The sequence below is a fragment of the Nomascus leucogenys genome, chromosome 11 (genome assembly GCF_006542625.1).
Source record: "Nomascus leucogenys isolate Asia chromosome 11, Asia_NLE_v1, whole genome shotgun sequence".
Lineage (NCBI taxonomy): Eukaryota > Metazoa > Chordata > Mammalia > Primates > Hylobatidae > Nomascus > Nomascus leucogenys.
This window is the reverse complement of record NC_044391.1, coordinates 47,368,015-47,382,587: the sequence shown is the minus strand read 5'-3', so window position 1 is coordinate 47,382,587 and position 14,573 is coordinate 47,368,015. Positions and strand designations below refer to the sequence as shown.

Genomic DNA, 14,573 nt, shown 5'->3' with positions numbered 1-14,573 from the left:
CATCCAACTCCATCAATATCCACTCAGAGGATGAGGGTTTCAACTAAGAACTGCCCTAAGAACTTTGAAAATTAAGTCTGCAGGGAAAGGGAGAAACTCCTAAGGCTCTGGGAAGTGGGGTGTTTCAAAGAAGGTTTAAAGATGATAGGGCCTGGGTGTGTGGCTTACACCTGTAATCCCAGCACTTTGGAAGGCCAAGGCAGGAGGATGGCTTGAATGCAGGAGTTCAAGACCAGCCTGGGCAATATAGCAAGACCCTGTCTCTGCAAAAAAATAAAATAATTATCCAGGGGTGGTGGCATGCTCCCGTAGTCCTAGCCACTTGGCAGGCTGAGGTGGAAGGATCACTTCAGCCCAGGCAGTTGAGGCTGCAGTGAGCTGAGAGAGCACCACTGAACTCTAGCCTGGGTGACAGAACAAGATCTCATCTCAAAATAAATAAAGATGATAGGGCACAAATCTAATAAAATGAAAACAATTAATACTAATCAGTCCTAGGAGACACACACATACACGTGTACACACACACATCAGTAAGGTTCAGTACCTATTCTATCCTGGAGCTGACATCTTTCTCTTACCCAATTTTTTTTGTGTGCAGACCATGTATCATTATCACAGGGAACTTTGAAAACAGAGGTTTCTGGGCACACTAAATTTTACCCTCTTAGGGAAGAGGAGGAAGGGCTCAGGGATGGGTATTTTTCTTAAGCTTCCCGAAGAGTTCAGCAAACCACTTTTACATTAGCGTTTGAAAATCACTACATGAGATCTCTTCCCCTTAGGAATCATATCCTTAACTGTACTTCAGTTTTGGGGTTTCAAAAAACTATATTATTAAAAGAAAACATACTACTCAGATTGGAGGAAGAAATAAAAGAATATTTCCAAAAATACAAAATTTTTAAATGTTTAAAAAAAGTAAGTATATATTTATATGCATAGCCTATTTCTCAGGAATGACAGCAAGAACTTGCTAACTTTAGGCCGGGCACAGTGGCTCACACCAATCCTAGCACTTTGGAAGGCTGACGTGGGAGGATCATTTGAGGTCAGGAGTTCAAGACCAGCCTGACCAACATGGTGAAACTCCATTTCTACTAAAGATACAAAAAAAATTAGCCAAGCCTGGGGACGCATGCCTGTAATTTCAGCTAATTGGGAGGCTGAGGCAGGAGAATCACTTGAACCCCAGAGGCAGAAGTTGCAGTGAGCCAAGATCACGCCACTGCACTCCAGCCTGGGCAACACAGCAAGACTCAATCTTAAAGAAAAAAAAAACCTGCTAATTTTAGTTGCCTCTTAAAGACGGGAACTAAGTAGCTAAGGGGAAGGAAGACAACTTTCCACTGTGTTACACTTTATAAATGTTGACGCATGTGAACATATTATATATCAAACAATTTAAAAAAAAAGAAAATTTAGAATATGCCACAAAAATCAAAGAGCGATGACAATAAAAAATAACAAGCAACTATAAAGAACATTTTGGAGACAATTGGGGAAATCCGAACATGGACTATGTATTATACAACAGCAGAAAATCAGTGTTAGATTTCCTGAATGTAAAAACTGTTTTTTTCATTCAAAACTGTGTTATGATTATGTATGGTTCTTAGAAGACAAAATCTGAGTATGTAGGAGGAAAGTGTCACGATGATTGCATTTTACTTCCAAATAACTCAGGGAAGTACAATCATATACAGAGAGAGATAAGGCAAATGTGGCAAAATGTTAACAATTTGTGAACAAAGGTGAAGGATAGTTATATGTTCATTGTATGGTCATTTTTTTTTTAGTAACAGCTTTACTGTTAATTACTTCATGTACCATCCTTTTAAAGCGTACAATTCAATGGTTTTAATATATTCGCAGAATTATGCAACCATCACCACGATCAATTTTAGAAAAGTCTCATGGTCCCCAAAAAAGCAATCCTGTGCCCATTAGCAATCACTCCTCCTTCCCCTCCAACTCCTGGCAACCATTTTCTGTGACTATGAATTTGTAATCTACTTGCTGTGTCTACTTGCCTGTTCTGGATATTTCGCATAATGGAAATTATGTGATTTCCATGTGGTCTTTTATGACTAGCTTCTTTCACTTAGCATAATGTTCTCAAGGTTCATCCGTGTTGTTGCATGTGTCAGTACTTCATTCCTTTTTATTGCTGAATAATATTCCATTGTATGGATATACCACATTTATTTATCCATTCATCCATTGGTCAATGGACATTGGGGTTGTTTCTGCCCTTTGGCTATTGTAAGTAATGCTGCTATGAACATTCATGTCAATGGTTTTATGTGTGGACATATGTTTTCATTTTTCTTGGATATATACCTAGGAGTAGAATTGCTGATCATATGGTACTATGTTCATTATACTATACTTGCAACTTTTTATAGCATTAAAAATTTCAAAATAAAAAATCAGAGGAAAACTTTTATAGAGAAAGAATAGGCTGGACACAGTAGCTCACTCCTGTAATCCCAGCACTTTGGGAGGCCGAGGTGGATGGATTGCTTCAGCTCAGGAGTTTGAGATCAGCCTGGGCAACATGGAGAAACCCTGTCTCTACCAAAAACGAAAAAATTAGCCAGGCATAGTGGTGCACACCTGTGGTCACAGCTGCTTGGTGGGCTGGGGTGGGAAGGTCGCTGAGCCCTGGAGGTGGAGGTTGCAGTTTGCTGAGATCATGTCACTGCACTCCCACCTGGGCAACAGAGCGAGACCATCTCAAAAAAAAAAAAAAGAAAAGAAAAAGAAAGAAAGAATAGTAACATAATAATATATTAACCAAACTATCTTATGCTCAGAAAGACTATGTATGTACGTGGTTGTAGGTGGCACACAACTCGTATTCCTAGCAAGAGAATGTAGTAAATGCTTCCTAGGTCTTCTGAAGAACTAATTTATTGACTTACAAAATGATCAGCAAAGAGAAATTATTTATCTGGACTAGATAAAAAACATCTCAATTTTTAATAACAAGCAATGATGCATACACAAAACAATATGGGCTCTGAAGTCACAGAGCTAAGCTGTATGACTCTAAGCAAAGTGTTCCACTTCTCTGGGACTCTATAAAAGGTGCACTATTTATACCTGTACTTCAAATCAGGTAACAGAGAAGAGGGTCTTGCATAGTGTCTGGCACACAGTAGTTGCTCAATACATGCTCATTTCCTTCAGAATAGGTATATATAAATATTTCCACCCTCTCCCCCTTTTCCTACAAGGTGAAAAATCAATTGCTGTTTTATTAAAGAACAATAACATTTTAGTTTTTAAACCATAAAACTGTATGAATCTACTTCCAAGTTGTTTTATTTCTGGCCTTTCGTCTGAACTCTAGACCCCCACTTCCAACTGCCTGCTAAATCTTTACTCGAAAATCTGCTAGCAACTCACACTCAACTTGCCCCAATTTTAGCTTACTACCTTCCTTCTAAACCAGTTCCTCTTCAGTTCCTCTTGTCTTTTCAATTCTGTAAACAATATTATCATTGGAGGGGCAAAACCTAAGTATCATCTTTGACAGCAACCTCTCATTATTCCCACCATCCTGTTGATAAGACTTATAGACTTCTTGTCAGCATCTCCTTTCCCACTGTCTTGCAGCCATGAGGCCCTCCTTCTGCCTATTAGGTTACCATCATAGCCTGCTAAACTAACCTTTTCTCCTGTAACCTCTCTCTTCACCATCCCATTGTACACACAGTGCCACAGTAATTAGTCTAAGAACAGGATACTCCTGGTTCAAAACTTTGCATGGTTCCCCACTACTTACCAAATTAAGTACAAATTTTCAACCTGGAACACAACTATTCACTCATTTATTCAGCAAACATCTATTCAGCATCTACTATGTGCTAGGTTCTGTTCCAGGTGCTAAAGGCACAGCAGCTGTGATGGAGCTCACATTCTAGTTTTTGAGAAAAGGAAAGAAAAAACACCCTAAACAAACAACAGCAACTTCAGATGGCAATAAATCAGGAGAATAAGATAGTGACTAAAAGCAGAATAGTTTTGGTAGGATAGTGAGAGAAGGCTTCTCTGTTTGAACCAAGACTTAAAGATGAGAAGATAACTACAGTAAGAACTTTTAAGGGAGAAAGAATTGTAAGTACCAAAACCCTGAAGGCTTTTTGTATTCTGAAATACCCTCTCATCTCAAAACACCTGCCGTCTTCTTTCCTACAGTTGCTTTCGAAATCCTACCTGCCGTTAAAAGCTCAACTCGGCTGGGTATGGTGGCTCATACCTGTAATCCCAGCACTTTGGGAGGCCGAGACAGGCGGATCACAAGGTCAGGAGCTCAAGACCAGCCTGACCAACACGGTGAAACCCCATCTCTACTAAAAATACAAAAAAAATTAGCCAGGCATGGTGGCATGCACCTGTAATCTCAGCTACGCAGGAGGCTGAGGCAGGAAAATCACTTGAACCCAGGAGATTACAGGCACTTAGTGGATGCCTGCCTCCACTAAGAATACTTAAAATGAAACCTAAACTGTATGGCAGAAACTCTAAAAGGAATTACAAATGAGTTTCCAACACATGTTAAAGAATGGCTTGTTCGAAGGAACAAGCAGATAAGTCACTGATTACTTTAAAAGGGACAACATTTATTTGAATAATAATTTGTTAAAAATTCACATTATTTTCAGCCGGGTGCATTGGCTCAGGCCTGTAATCCCAGCACTTTGGGAGGCGAAGGCAGGTGGATCACTTCAGGTCAGGAGTTCAAGACCAGCCTGGCCAATATGGTGAGACCCCGTCTCCACTAAAAAAAAAAAAAAATACAAAAACTAGCTGGGTGTGGTGGCGTGTACCTATAATCCCAGCTACTCAGGAGGCTGAGGCAGGAGAATTGCTTGAACCCAGGAGGTGGAGGTTGCAGTGTGCTGAGATCATGCTACTGCACTCCAGCCTGGGCAACAGTGGGATTCCATCTCAAAAAAATATGTATTTTCATATATTTTACTATGTTACAATTTGGTTTCCAGAAAAAAGAAATTCTTATTATTTTATATATAATTCTCTTGTTGTGTGAACTCTTTCCTAAGCAGCAAAATCGGTTATAATACAAGTTTTATGATTACTTCATTCTCGGTCTTTTGCTATTGCTTAGCAGCCGTGTGGTGTTAATAAGACCAATGAAGGTGCCTAATGTATACCTGTTGATTAATGTATATGTATAAAATGTAATCCAGTTATTTATTTCACCGTTATTTCATCACAGATTTTCATAAGAGTGTGGAGAAAAACTCTGAGCTTATGTGGGATTGATAGGACAGCCACGTTTTCTCCCTCCCTCCTCCCCACACTGACCTGGAGCTGTATTTTTTCAGGATGGCATCCAAAAGGCCAACGAGCTCTTCAGCATTGATGAACTTCTGTGTGCTGAGGGTGTACATCTTCTCATAGAAGTCTGCGATCTCCATCCGAGCCTGAACAAAGAAGCAGAGCTGCTCTGACAGGTGGGAAAGGAGTTCTTCCACGTGAGGAGCAGTCCCACCCAGGGCACCACGGCCAGTCACCACCTTCTTCAGCTCGTTATGCAACGAAGTATAGATGGTGCGGATGGAATCCTTCCTGCTAAAGAAAGACTGGCCCCCTGGCAGGCAAACGACACAAGCACATGACAAGTAAGAAGGAGAAACCGTAAGTACCAAACACCTACCAGCATGCAAAAGCAAAGAATCCAAACCCACTGAGCTCAGTAAGTTTTCATCTACCATATTCTCTGTCTCCTATGATGGAGATATAAATAAATACTTTATGATTCATAATTTCCCTAAGGAATAAGCTAAACGAATACCTGATAGAGTTCATTACTGTAGCAATGGACCTATGTACAATTTGCTTACCCATGTACCAATTCTCCCCCACCCCGACTCAATGAGGATTCAGATTTACTTCAGAGCATAACTAACCTAGCAAATAACACCAACCGGAACTAAAAAGCCTACCTTTCACATAGATGTATTCAAAGCAAAAGAACACACAAATTATGAAACACTATTGTTATTCCTGATATGTCACGATTTTTTGTTTCTGCTTTAGAGTTGTATTTTCCTTTGAATCTTATCTTTTAGATCATACCAGAAAATTGAATACATACACATATATTCCCTCTATGCAAGAAAACAGACTACTGGGATCCCAGGAGAATAAAGAAAATCTTAGCACTCTTGACAAGATTGACACTATACGTTATAAATAATAAGCACCACATTGTGAATTATTAAGACCAGGAACCAATTATAAATAACTGCTGCTGTAACCAGGGGATTCCAAAGGAAATCAGCAAAAAATTAAACCAAAAACACCTTTACATAGCCAAAAAGGATCAAATAGCATAGATACCATTTACTCACTTCTGTATGTACACATGACCAATTATATTTCTAAGTATACAGCCAGCTTCATGGATGTTCCCTTAAGCAATTCTGCACCCACCAAAGGGCCAGAAGCAAGACATTAGGAAAGTGTAAAGAAAAAAAGAAACAGGGCAGGTTTAAAACAGTGATTTCTAGGAATATATAAAAAAACTCGGAGATGGACAAGAGTTTAAATTTTCTCTTCAATGAATTTACTATTCTAAACATATACCTGTAATTAGGAATAAAAATGTATCAAGGCATTTGTAAAATATCCTCTTAATCAATGAACCATTTTACAATATTGATTTTAATTCATTGCTCAGTTTATGTTTCAAGAAATGAATCTTCCTTCCCTTACTACTAGGTAACCAACTTGTCCTAGTTTACCCAGGACTTTCCAGGTTTTAGCACTAGAAGTCTAGCTTCTCAGGAAATCTTTATACGGTTTTAAAACAAAGTCCCACATCCTAGAAATACCTCAGGCCTGGGCAAATTTGAACAGTTGGTTACGCTACTTATTTCTGACACCCCAGACAAACTACTGATACTTTGAAAAGTGTTTTTCCAATATACTGTCTAAACCAGGGGTGTTCAATCTTTTGGCTTCCCTGGGCCACATTAGGAGAAGAAGAATTGTCTTGGGGCACATATAAAATATGCTAACACTAACCATAGCTGATGAGGATAAAAAAATGCACAGAAAAATCTCATATTGTTTTAAGAAAGTTTAGCCAGGCATGGTGGCTCATGCCTGTAATCCCAGCATTTTGGGAGGCCGAGGCGGGCAGATCACCTGAGGTCAGGAGTTCGAGACCAGCCTGGCCAACATGGTGAAACCCCGTCTGTACTAAAAATACAAAACAATTAGCCGGGCGTGGTGGTGGGTGCCTGTAAACCCAGCTACTCGGGAGGCTGGGGTAGGAGAATCGCTTGAACCCGCGAGGCAGAGGCTGCAGCAAGCCGAAATTGTGCCACTGCACTCCAGCCTAGGCAACAGAGCAAGATTCCATCAAAAGAAAAAAGAAAAGAAAAGAAAAGAAAGAAGAAGGAAGGAAAGGAAAGGAAAGGAAGAAAAGAAAGAAACAAAGAAAGAAAGAGAAAGAAAGAAAGAAAAAGAAAGAAAGAGAAAGAAAGAAGGGAAGGAAAGAAAAGAAGAAAGGAAGAAAGGAAAGAAAACCAAAGGAAAGAAAAGAAAAGAAGAAAGGAAGAAAGAAAGAAAGTTAGTTTATGAATTTGTGTTGGGCCGCATTCAAAGCCATCCTGGACTGCATGTGGCTCGCAGGCCACAGGTTGGACAAGCTTGTTTCAAACAGATTGAGTAGCTGGCACATCATTTCTCCAACTAATACCATCAAAGTCCATATGGGTACAGGTGGACCAGTTGTGACACCAATATCCCATACGGAACTGTTCCCTGCAGGGTTTGCCTTCCTCCCATGCCCATATTCAGTTTAGCTCTGCTGATTTTGTAGAGTGCAGGGTACAACATACATAGACCTCTGTGCCCACATCTAGGATAAAACCTCTCAGCTTAGGAGGGTAATCAGAGTATCATATAAAACCTAAAAGCTGTGGAGGTCTGAAAGACTTGGTTTCAAACCCCAGCTCCCACGATTACAGGCTATGTTGATGTGCAAACTACTGAACCACTTTGAGCTTTAGTTGTCATTTTTAACATAAAACTGGTGATAGAGCTAAAAAAACAAAATGAAATAACATTTGGTGTGTAATGTGCCTGGAACAAAGAATATATTCTATAATACTAATTTCTTTCCCTTCTATTTATAACTGATACATTTTTTAAAACTCCTAATAATACATAATTGAGCTTCTGAAACTGTAGTGAATTGGGAGCTTCAAGTACTACAAAAAGAAGAGCTATCTAGTACTATTAAACAGGGTGGCCTTGGTGAAAATTTTAACTTCGCATTGAAAAAGGGATATCATCTGTCTCTAGGACTTATGGGAGAAAAAAAAAAAAAGGATACCTAACTTCATCAGATTACCCTCATCTGGGGGAATGGAAACACTACATAAATACAAAGAATACCTTTAAAAGCTTATCGATAAACGCTAATCACCAGTATGTGAAACCAAGTAAAGTGAAACTACTCTAAGGAAGAGATAGACCATCAACACATTTCTTTCAAACAGTTCTCTTTTCTCAAAGCTCTCAGGAACCCAATCCTATCTGTTCACTATCTTGGTTTGGAATATCCAGTGGGGACTGACCTTTCTTCATGCTGGAAAACAAGGAATCAGAAACATCCAACTTCTTTCTCTTTTCAATATTTTGAACTTATAAAATATGATTACTTTGAATGACTTTTAGAAGGCAGTTATAAATGCTCATCATTTCTCAAGATTTCAACAGTTTATCTCATGTCATGAAATTTTAAGTGTATTAAGGGAACGTGTAAAACATCTTGGGCATTTTATTCTCCAACTTCTTGCTAATAATAATTTTTAAACATCAGTTCTCAAGTTAAGTCATTTTCTACTATGCTAAATTTCAGCAACCCGAGGCTGAGGAAACTCTCCAGTAACGAAACAAAGGGAAGAAAAGTATGACCTTTTAAAATTCTCCACAGGCATTGAGTCAGCATATTTTAATCACTGATCCTTCCCCAAACAGGTATTATTCTCTCTTAAAGGAAAGAGAAGGAACCGAGATAAGGGCCCTACTCGAAGTTTTTCAGTAACAGGGTCAAGACAGGAACAGAAAGCTCCCTGTCAAGGTCTATCCTCTGTCTAAAGGCCCTGCTTGCTTCTTTAATCAGCATTCTCTGCTAAGGCCTCAAATAAATACCATCCATAAGAGAGGTAAAAAAAAAAAAAGACTCACTTTTTACTTGAAATTTGCTCAGAGAGTAGATCTTAAGTAGTCTGACAATATACACATGAAAGAAGGAAGGAAGGAAGGAAGATAACTAAGTAAGGTGATGGATATACTAAGTAGCTTGATTGTGGTGATCATTTCACAATTGATACATACATCAAAACATCAAGTTGTACATCTTAAATATATACAATTTTATTTGCCAATTATATCTCAGTAAGGCTAAAAAAACTTTTCAGAATTATGTTTTAAATTTTTTAAAAGCATGCATAAACTTTTTGTTTTGCTTTGTGAAGAAAACTTATAAAGGTTCTAATGAGCAAAGTAGTTGGAGAACATGGGAATGTTTTAAACGGCAACACGAAAGTTTTCTCCTTAAGTTTTTAAGAAAATAGACAGTAAACCTGATAATTGTGAAGTCATATTGTAAGCACACTGATAACATATACACTCCAGTACCAAAAAAAATATGCAAAGATAAAATTTAAATTCTGGAACTTATGTTTACTGTACGTGTAAATAAGTTATGAAGCATTAAATACACTATTTTCAGAATATTTACTCAGAAGTGAGGAGCCCACCTAGGAACCTAACAGTGCCTGGGCATGTTTCACAGCACCAAATGTTGTGTAGGTCAGTTTCAAGGCATAGCCCTCATGCTTACCCATGCCAGCTGGGGTTCAAGCAGAACTAATCAATTTACACATTAAGGAACACTTTACAGAACCCAAGTGAAAGACAGTGAAGATCTTATATACACATTCTTACACACAGGGCAGCCAGTTCTGTTTACATAAAAACCTGGCTCATTCAACTTAAAATTAGAGTAGCAGATTTTTTTAAATGGAGTCAATAAATAGACTTTAGAAAATTCAACTGAACCCACTCATGTTATATGCAAAATTATATGCACATATATATTTTTCTGGAGAGTGAGTACACAGCTTTCATCAAATTTCCCTGGATAAGTTAATAAAAAAAAAAAAGCAAAGAATCACGGCACTTGAATCAGTCACCATTCTTTGAGGTGGGGGAGTCTAAAAACAACTAAAACTGCCTAAATATTACCTACCTTCAGTATTACAGCTAGAATCCACCCCATTTTCACATATATAAAAAACATATCTGTATATATATTATACATAAATTATAATTTTCATACACATTTTTAATAAGTTATATGAATGCAAACTCAATCTGACAGTTCGAGGGCAGATATTTTGGTTTCGACTTTATCATCTACCCAACATAACTGCATATATAATTTGCTAATCTATAGAAAGGGGAATAGTAACACCATAGCAGCAACTGCAAATTTGTGAGAAATGCCATTGTAAAAAGAGGAGGAAAAAAATAAAGTGAAACTATCTGACCAGTTTTTGCTAATAAATTAGCCTACTAAATAAGTATGTATAAATCAACATACTTGCTACAGCAATTACAATCTCAGGAAACCCTGTCTCTTGAGTGTTTACTGAAAGCTCAATAAGACGTACATGGTCACCTTCAGAAAATATAAGGAAAGTAGGGGGCTGGTTAGGGAACGGGGGCGGTGGATCAAAATGAAATCTACACCAATTTTACATTTCTATTCTCTGTATTTTATATACGTGTCCTTCATTCACATCAGACCTCATGCTTCTGAAAATTGAAGAGTCTAAAATAGTTCAAAGTACTGACTCTAAAACCCCTAGGATTCAAATATATTTATTTGTCACAATTAAGCAGTAATATTATTTTGTATGCATAATCCATGCCTTTTACATCTACTATTTCCTTCTCATCTACTTATACTTATTGCTTCTACTAGTAAAAATCAGTTGAATCAGCTCTTGAATCTTATTTTCAGAGGCAAGATGTACATGAGGTGCTAAGAGTGTTTACCATTTTCCCCTTAAGTCTCCTCTTGCTAGTGTTAGGCATATTTCTTGCCTTTCCTGCCCAGTATTCATTTATTTTCTTTAGTCATTAAATATGTATTGGGGGACTATGAAGACGGGGTAGGACTCCAAATGTGACTCTCAGGCCTTAATCTTAAGAGGCCACACAACAGTGTTCAGTAATAGAACTAGGTTGTTTTGCAAAGTTTTGCTCTTCTGGCTGCAGCGTCACTAATTAAAACAATGAAGACATAGTTTGGTTAACTTCTCATTTATGGCATCAATCCATGCACGAGGCAAAAGGGCAAACCCTTCGGTTTGGGTCACAGCCCTGCAAAGAGCATCTACCCAGTTCGCCAATCTATCAGCAGCGCAGGCCGGTGGGCGGGGCTTGTGGAAGCCCAGGGAAGGAAAGGAACGGTGGAAGGAGACCTGGGAATGCCGAGTCGAGCCTGCGACTAGAAGTGACACAGAGACAGGAAACCCAAGCCACTGCCGACTGGGGAATATACCCCCTTTCCTTCCTCCTCAAGGGGCTCGGGGGGCGGGGCGGAGGTACCTAGTTTCTGCCCCAGGTAGGTGAGGCTGTGATAGACCTTCTCGGCCGCGGCCAGGTGCGCCAAGGCCGCCAGCAGCGACAGCCAGCTGCCCCCCGCGCTCTTGTTGGCCTCTCGTTCCTTCTCCACATTGTCCTTAGCCTTGTCGTAAGAGAAGATACCCAGGTGAGAGAAGAACGTCTCCAGCACCGCCTGTTCCACCGGGACCGGGGCGGCCAGCGGGATAGACTCCCCCATGCGAGCTGCGCCCCAGCTCGACCCACGTGGCTCTCCTCGGCCTCGCACTTCCGGGTTCTGAAGGAACGGGCTTGCGCACAAGCGTGCGTGCGCGTGACCGCCTCCACCGGCGGACTTGTGAGCGCGCCGCTGCCGGGACCGCTCCTGGGCCTTACAGAAGAAGCGGATAAGGGCCAAGGAAAGAGGGAGGTAGCGGTTCCTGAGCTCCTTCGGCGCTTCGGCTCCTGCAGCTCTGACTATTCGGACCGTCAGGGTAGAATAGGAGGCGGCCAGTTCCCTGCTCTAAGAAGTTGTCTGCGCTCTGAGGTGAGCTGACAGGCCCCTCCCTGTGAGGTTCGTCAGCGCTGGTGACGTCATGCAAACGTGACGTCGGCCCTGGCCAGAACACCTGGCCTGGGCTCACTGGGCCAGCTGAGAGATGGGGAAGTGCCTGGAGTTGTGCTCACACTCACAGCAGGGACCCTAGTCACTTCTGACAGCTTCTACAACAACTCAGGGAAGTGATTTGTTGAGATTAGAAGACTGACGGGTAAAGGTTGATCTCGTCCCCATTGCCTAGTTTTCATCACATCACACACCATCGGTTAACTCTCACCTGTATCCTGTTCTAGTTCTCCCAGGTTTGTGTTAGCCCTGCAGCTAATAAGCCGAGCCCCTGGCCCAAACTACATTAACCTTCCTTAAAAAGTTATCTTTTTTTTTTCTTTTTTTTGAGACGGAGTCTCGCTCTGTAGCCCAGGCTGGAATGCAGTGGTGAGATCTCGGCTCACTGCAGCCTCCACCTCCCAGGTTCAAACGATTTTCCTGCCTCAGCCTCCCTAGTAGCTGGGATTACAGGCCAGCGCCACCACACCCGGCTCATTTTCGTGTTTTTAATAGAAACGGGGTTTCACCCTGTTGGCCAGGCTGGTCTCAAACTCCTGGCTCAAGCAATCTTCCCACCTCAGCCTCCCAAAGTGTTGGGATTACAGGTGTGAGCCACCACGCCTGGCCAGAATGAAGGATACATTAATGTAAATTGTGCACGTTGTCATTTAGATTAATTACAAGTTCCTTTGGCATTTAAGAAACCCCATGAACCCGGCTCATACTTGTATGTCCACTCCTTTGGAACACTACCCACTACTCGATAGTTTTTTCCTTTCTTTTTCTTTGTACATACTTATTTTATGCTGCTTAGTCACACTATTTAATCGCATATATTTACATGTCTCTTTCCCCAAGTGGTGAGATCCCTAGGGTACACTAGGGTTCACTTTACAGTTATAATCTTTTCATATTGGATGGCGCAGCCATGTTTGTTGAACAAATGAGAGAATTGCCTGTTTTCGTTTTTTCTAAAACTAGAGCTGCCATCATCACTACCTTTTAAAAGAAATCTCACTAATCTAATTTTAATGACTAGGTATTGTGCACTTGTACCCTATACTCAAGAATGTAATTGGATAAGATCAACTCTGTTAACAATGATACAAGGCAGTTTTTTTTTTTTTTGGTTGTTTTATTTTGTTTTGTTTTTGGACAGGGTCTCACTCTTTCCTCCAGGCTGGAGTTTCCCCCAGGCTGGAGTGCAGTGGCGTGACCTTGGCTCAAGGCAACCTCCGCTTCCCAGGCTTTAGTGATTCTCCTGCCTCAGCCTCCCGAGTAGCTGGGATTACAGGCCAGTGCCACCACACCTGGCTAATTTTCGTATTTTTACAAACCTGCCCCATGTATCCCGAAACTTAAAGTATAATAATAAAAAAAAAAAAATGCCATCCTGGGGAAAAGATATCTGTAATATATGTCAGAGAAAGGTTTAATGTACTTAACATATCAGGATCTCTTACTAACCAACAAAAATAATAGGACATGAATATATAAGTCCCAAAAGAAATATAAAACTCAAATAATTCTTTTTTAATGCTCAAGCTCACTAGTAATCAAATGCAAAATAAACTATATTCTATGTTTCATCTACCAAACTAGCAAAAGAAACTGTTTAATTTTATTTCAATAGTTTTGGGGGTACAGGTGGTTTCTATAGGAATAAGTTCTGTAGTACTGATTTCTGAGAGTTTTGGTGCACCTGTCACCTGAGCAGTGTATACTATACCCAATGTGTAGTCTGTTCTCTCTCACCCCTCTCCCAGCCTTCCCTGCGAGTCCCCAAAGTCTATTATATCATGCTTATGCCTTTGCATTCTCATTGGTTAGCTCCCAAAAGAAACATTTTAATTGCTGATAAATGTGCAATAAACATCTCCCCATTTTCCCCACCCCCCAGACCCTGGCAATCATGATTCTACTCTCTGCTTCTAGGAGTTCAACTTTTTTAGATTCTCTATATAAGTGAGGTCATAGAATATTAGTCTTTCTGTGTCTGGCTTATTTCACTTAATGTAACATCCTCCAGGTTTATCCATGTTGTCACAAATGTCAGGATTTCCTTCCTTTTTATGGGTAAGTATTCCATTGTCTGTATTTACTACATTTTGTTTATCTCTTCATTCATTGACAGACACATTGTTTCTGTATCTTGACTATTGTGAGTAATCCTTTGGATGTAAATGCAGAAGTGGAATTGCTGGATCGTATGCTAGTTCTATTTTTAGTTTTTTGAGGAACCTCCATACTATTTTTCCATAATGGCTGTATCAATTTATATTCCCACCAGCAGTGTACAAGG

At 40.1% G+C, this 14,573-nt stretch overlaps 1 protein-coding gene across 1 annotated transcript in view; it reads right to left on the bottom strand.

Annotated features, from left to right (window-relative positions):
* The window catches only part of C11H12orf66 (chromosome 11 C12orf66 homolog), a 30,152-nt gene extending 18,194 nt beyond the window's left edge, over positions 1 to 11,958 (bottom strand). Inside the window, exons 1-2 of the mRNA XM_004089596.2 lie at positions 11,671 to 11,958; positions 5,338 to 5,623 (exon numbers count right to left, since the gene is read on the bottom strand). Coding sequence (XP_004089644.1) covers positions 5,338 to 5,623; positions 11,671 to 11,905 — 521 coding nt within the window. The 5' untranslated portion in view covers positions 11,906 to 11,958. The remainder of the gene's footprint in view (positions 1 to 5,337; positions 5,624 to 11,670) is intronic.
* Between the last annotated feature and the right edge of the window lie 2,615 nt (positions 11,959 to 14,573).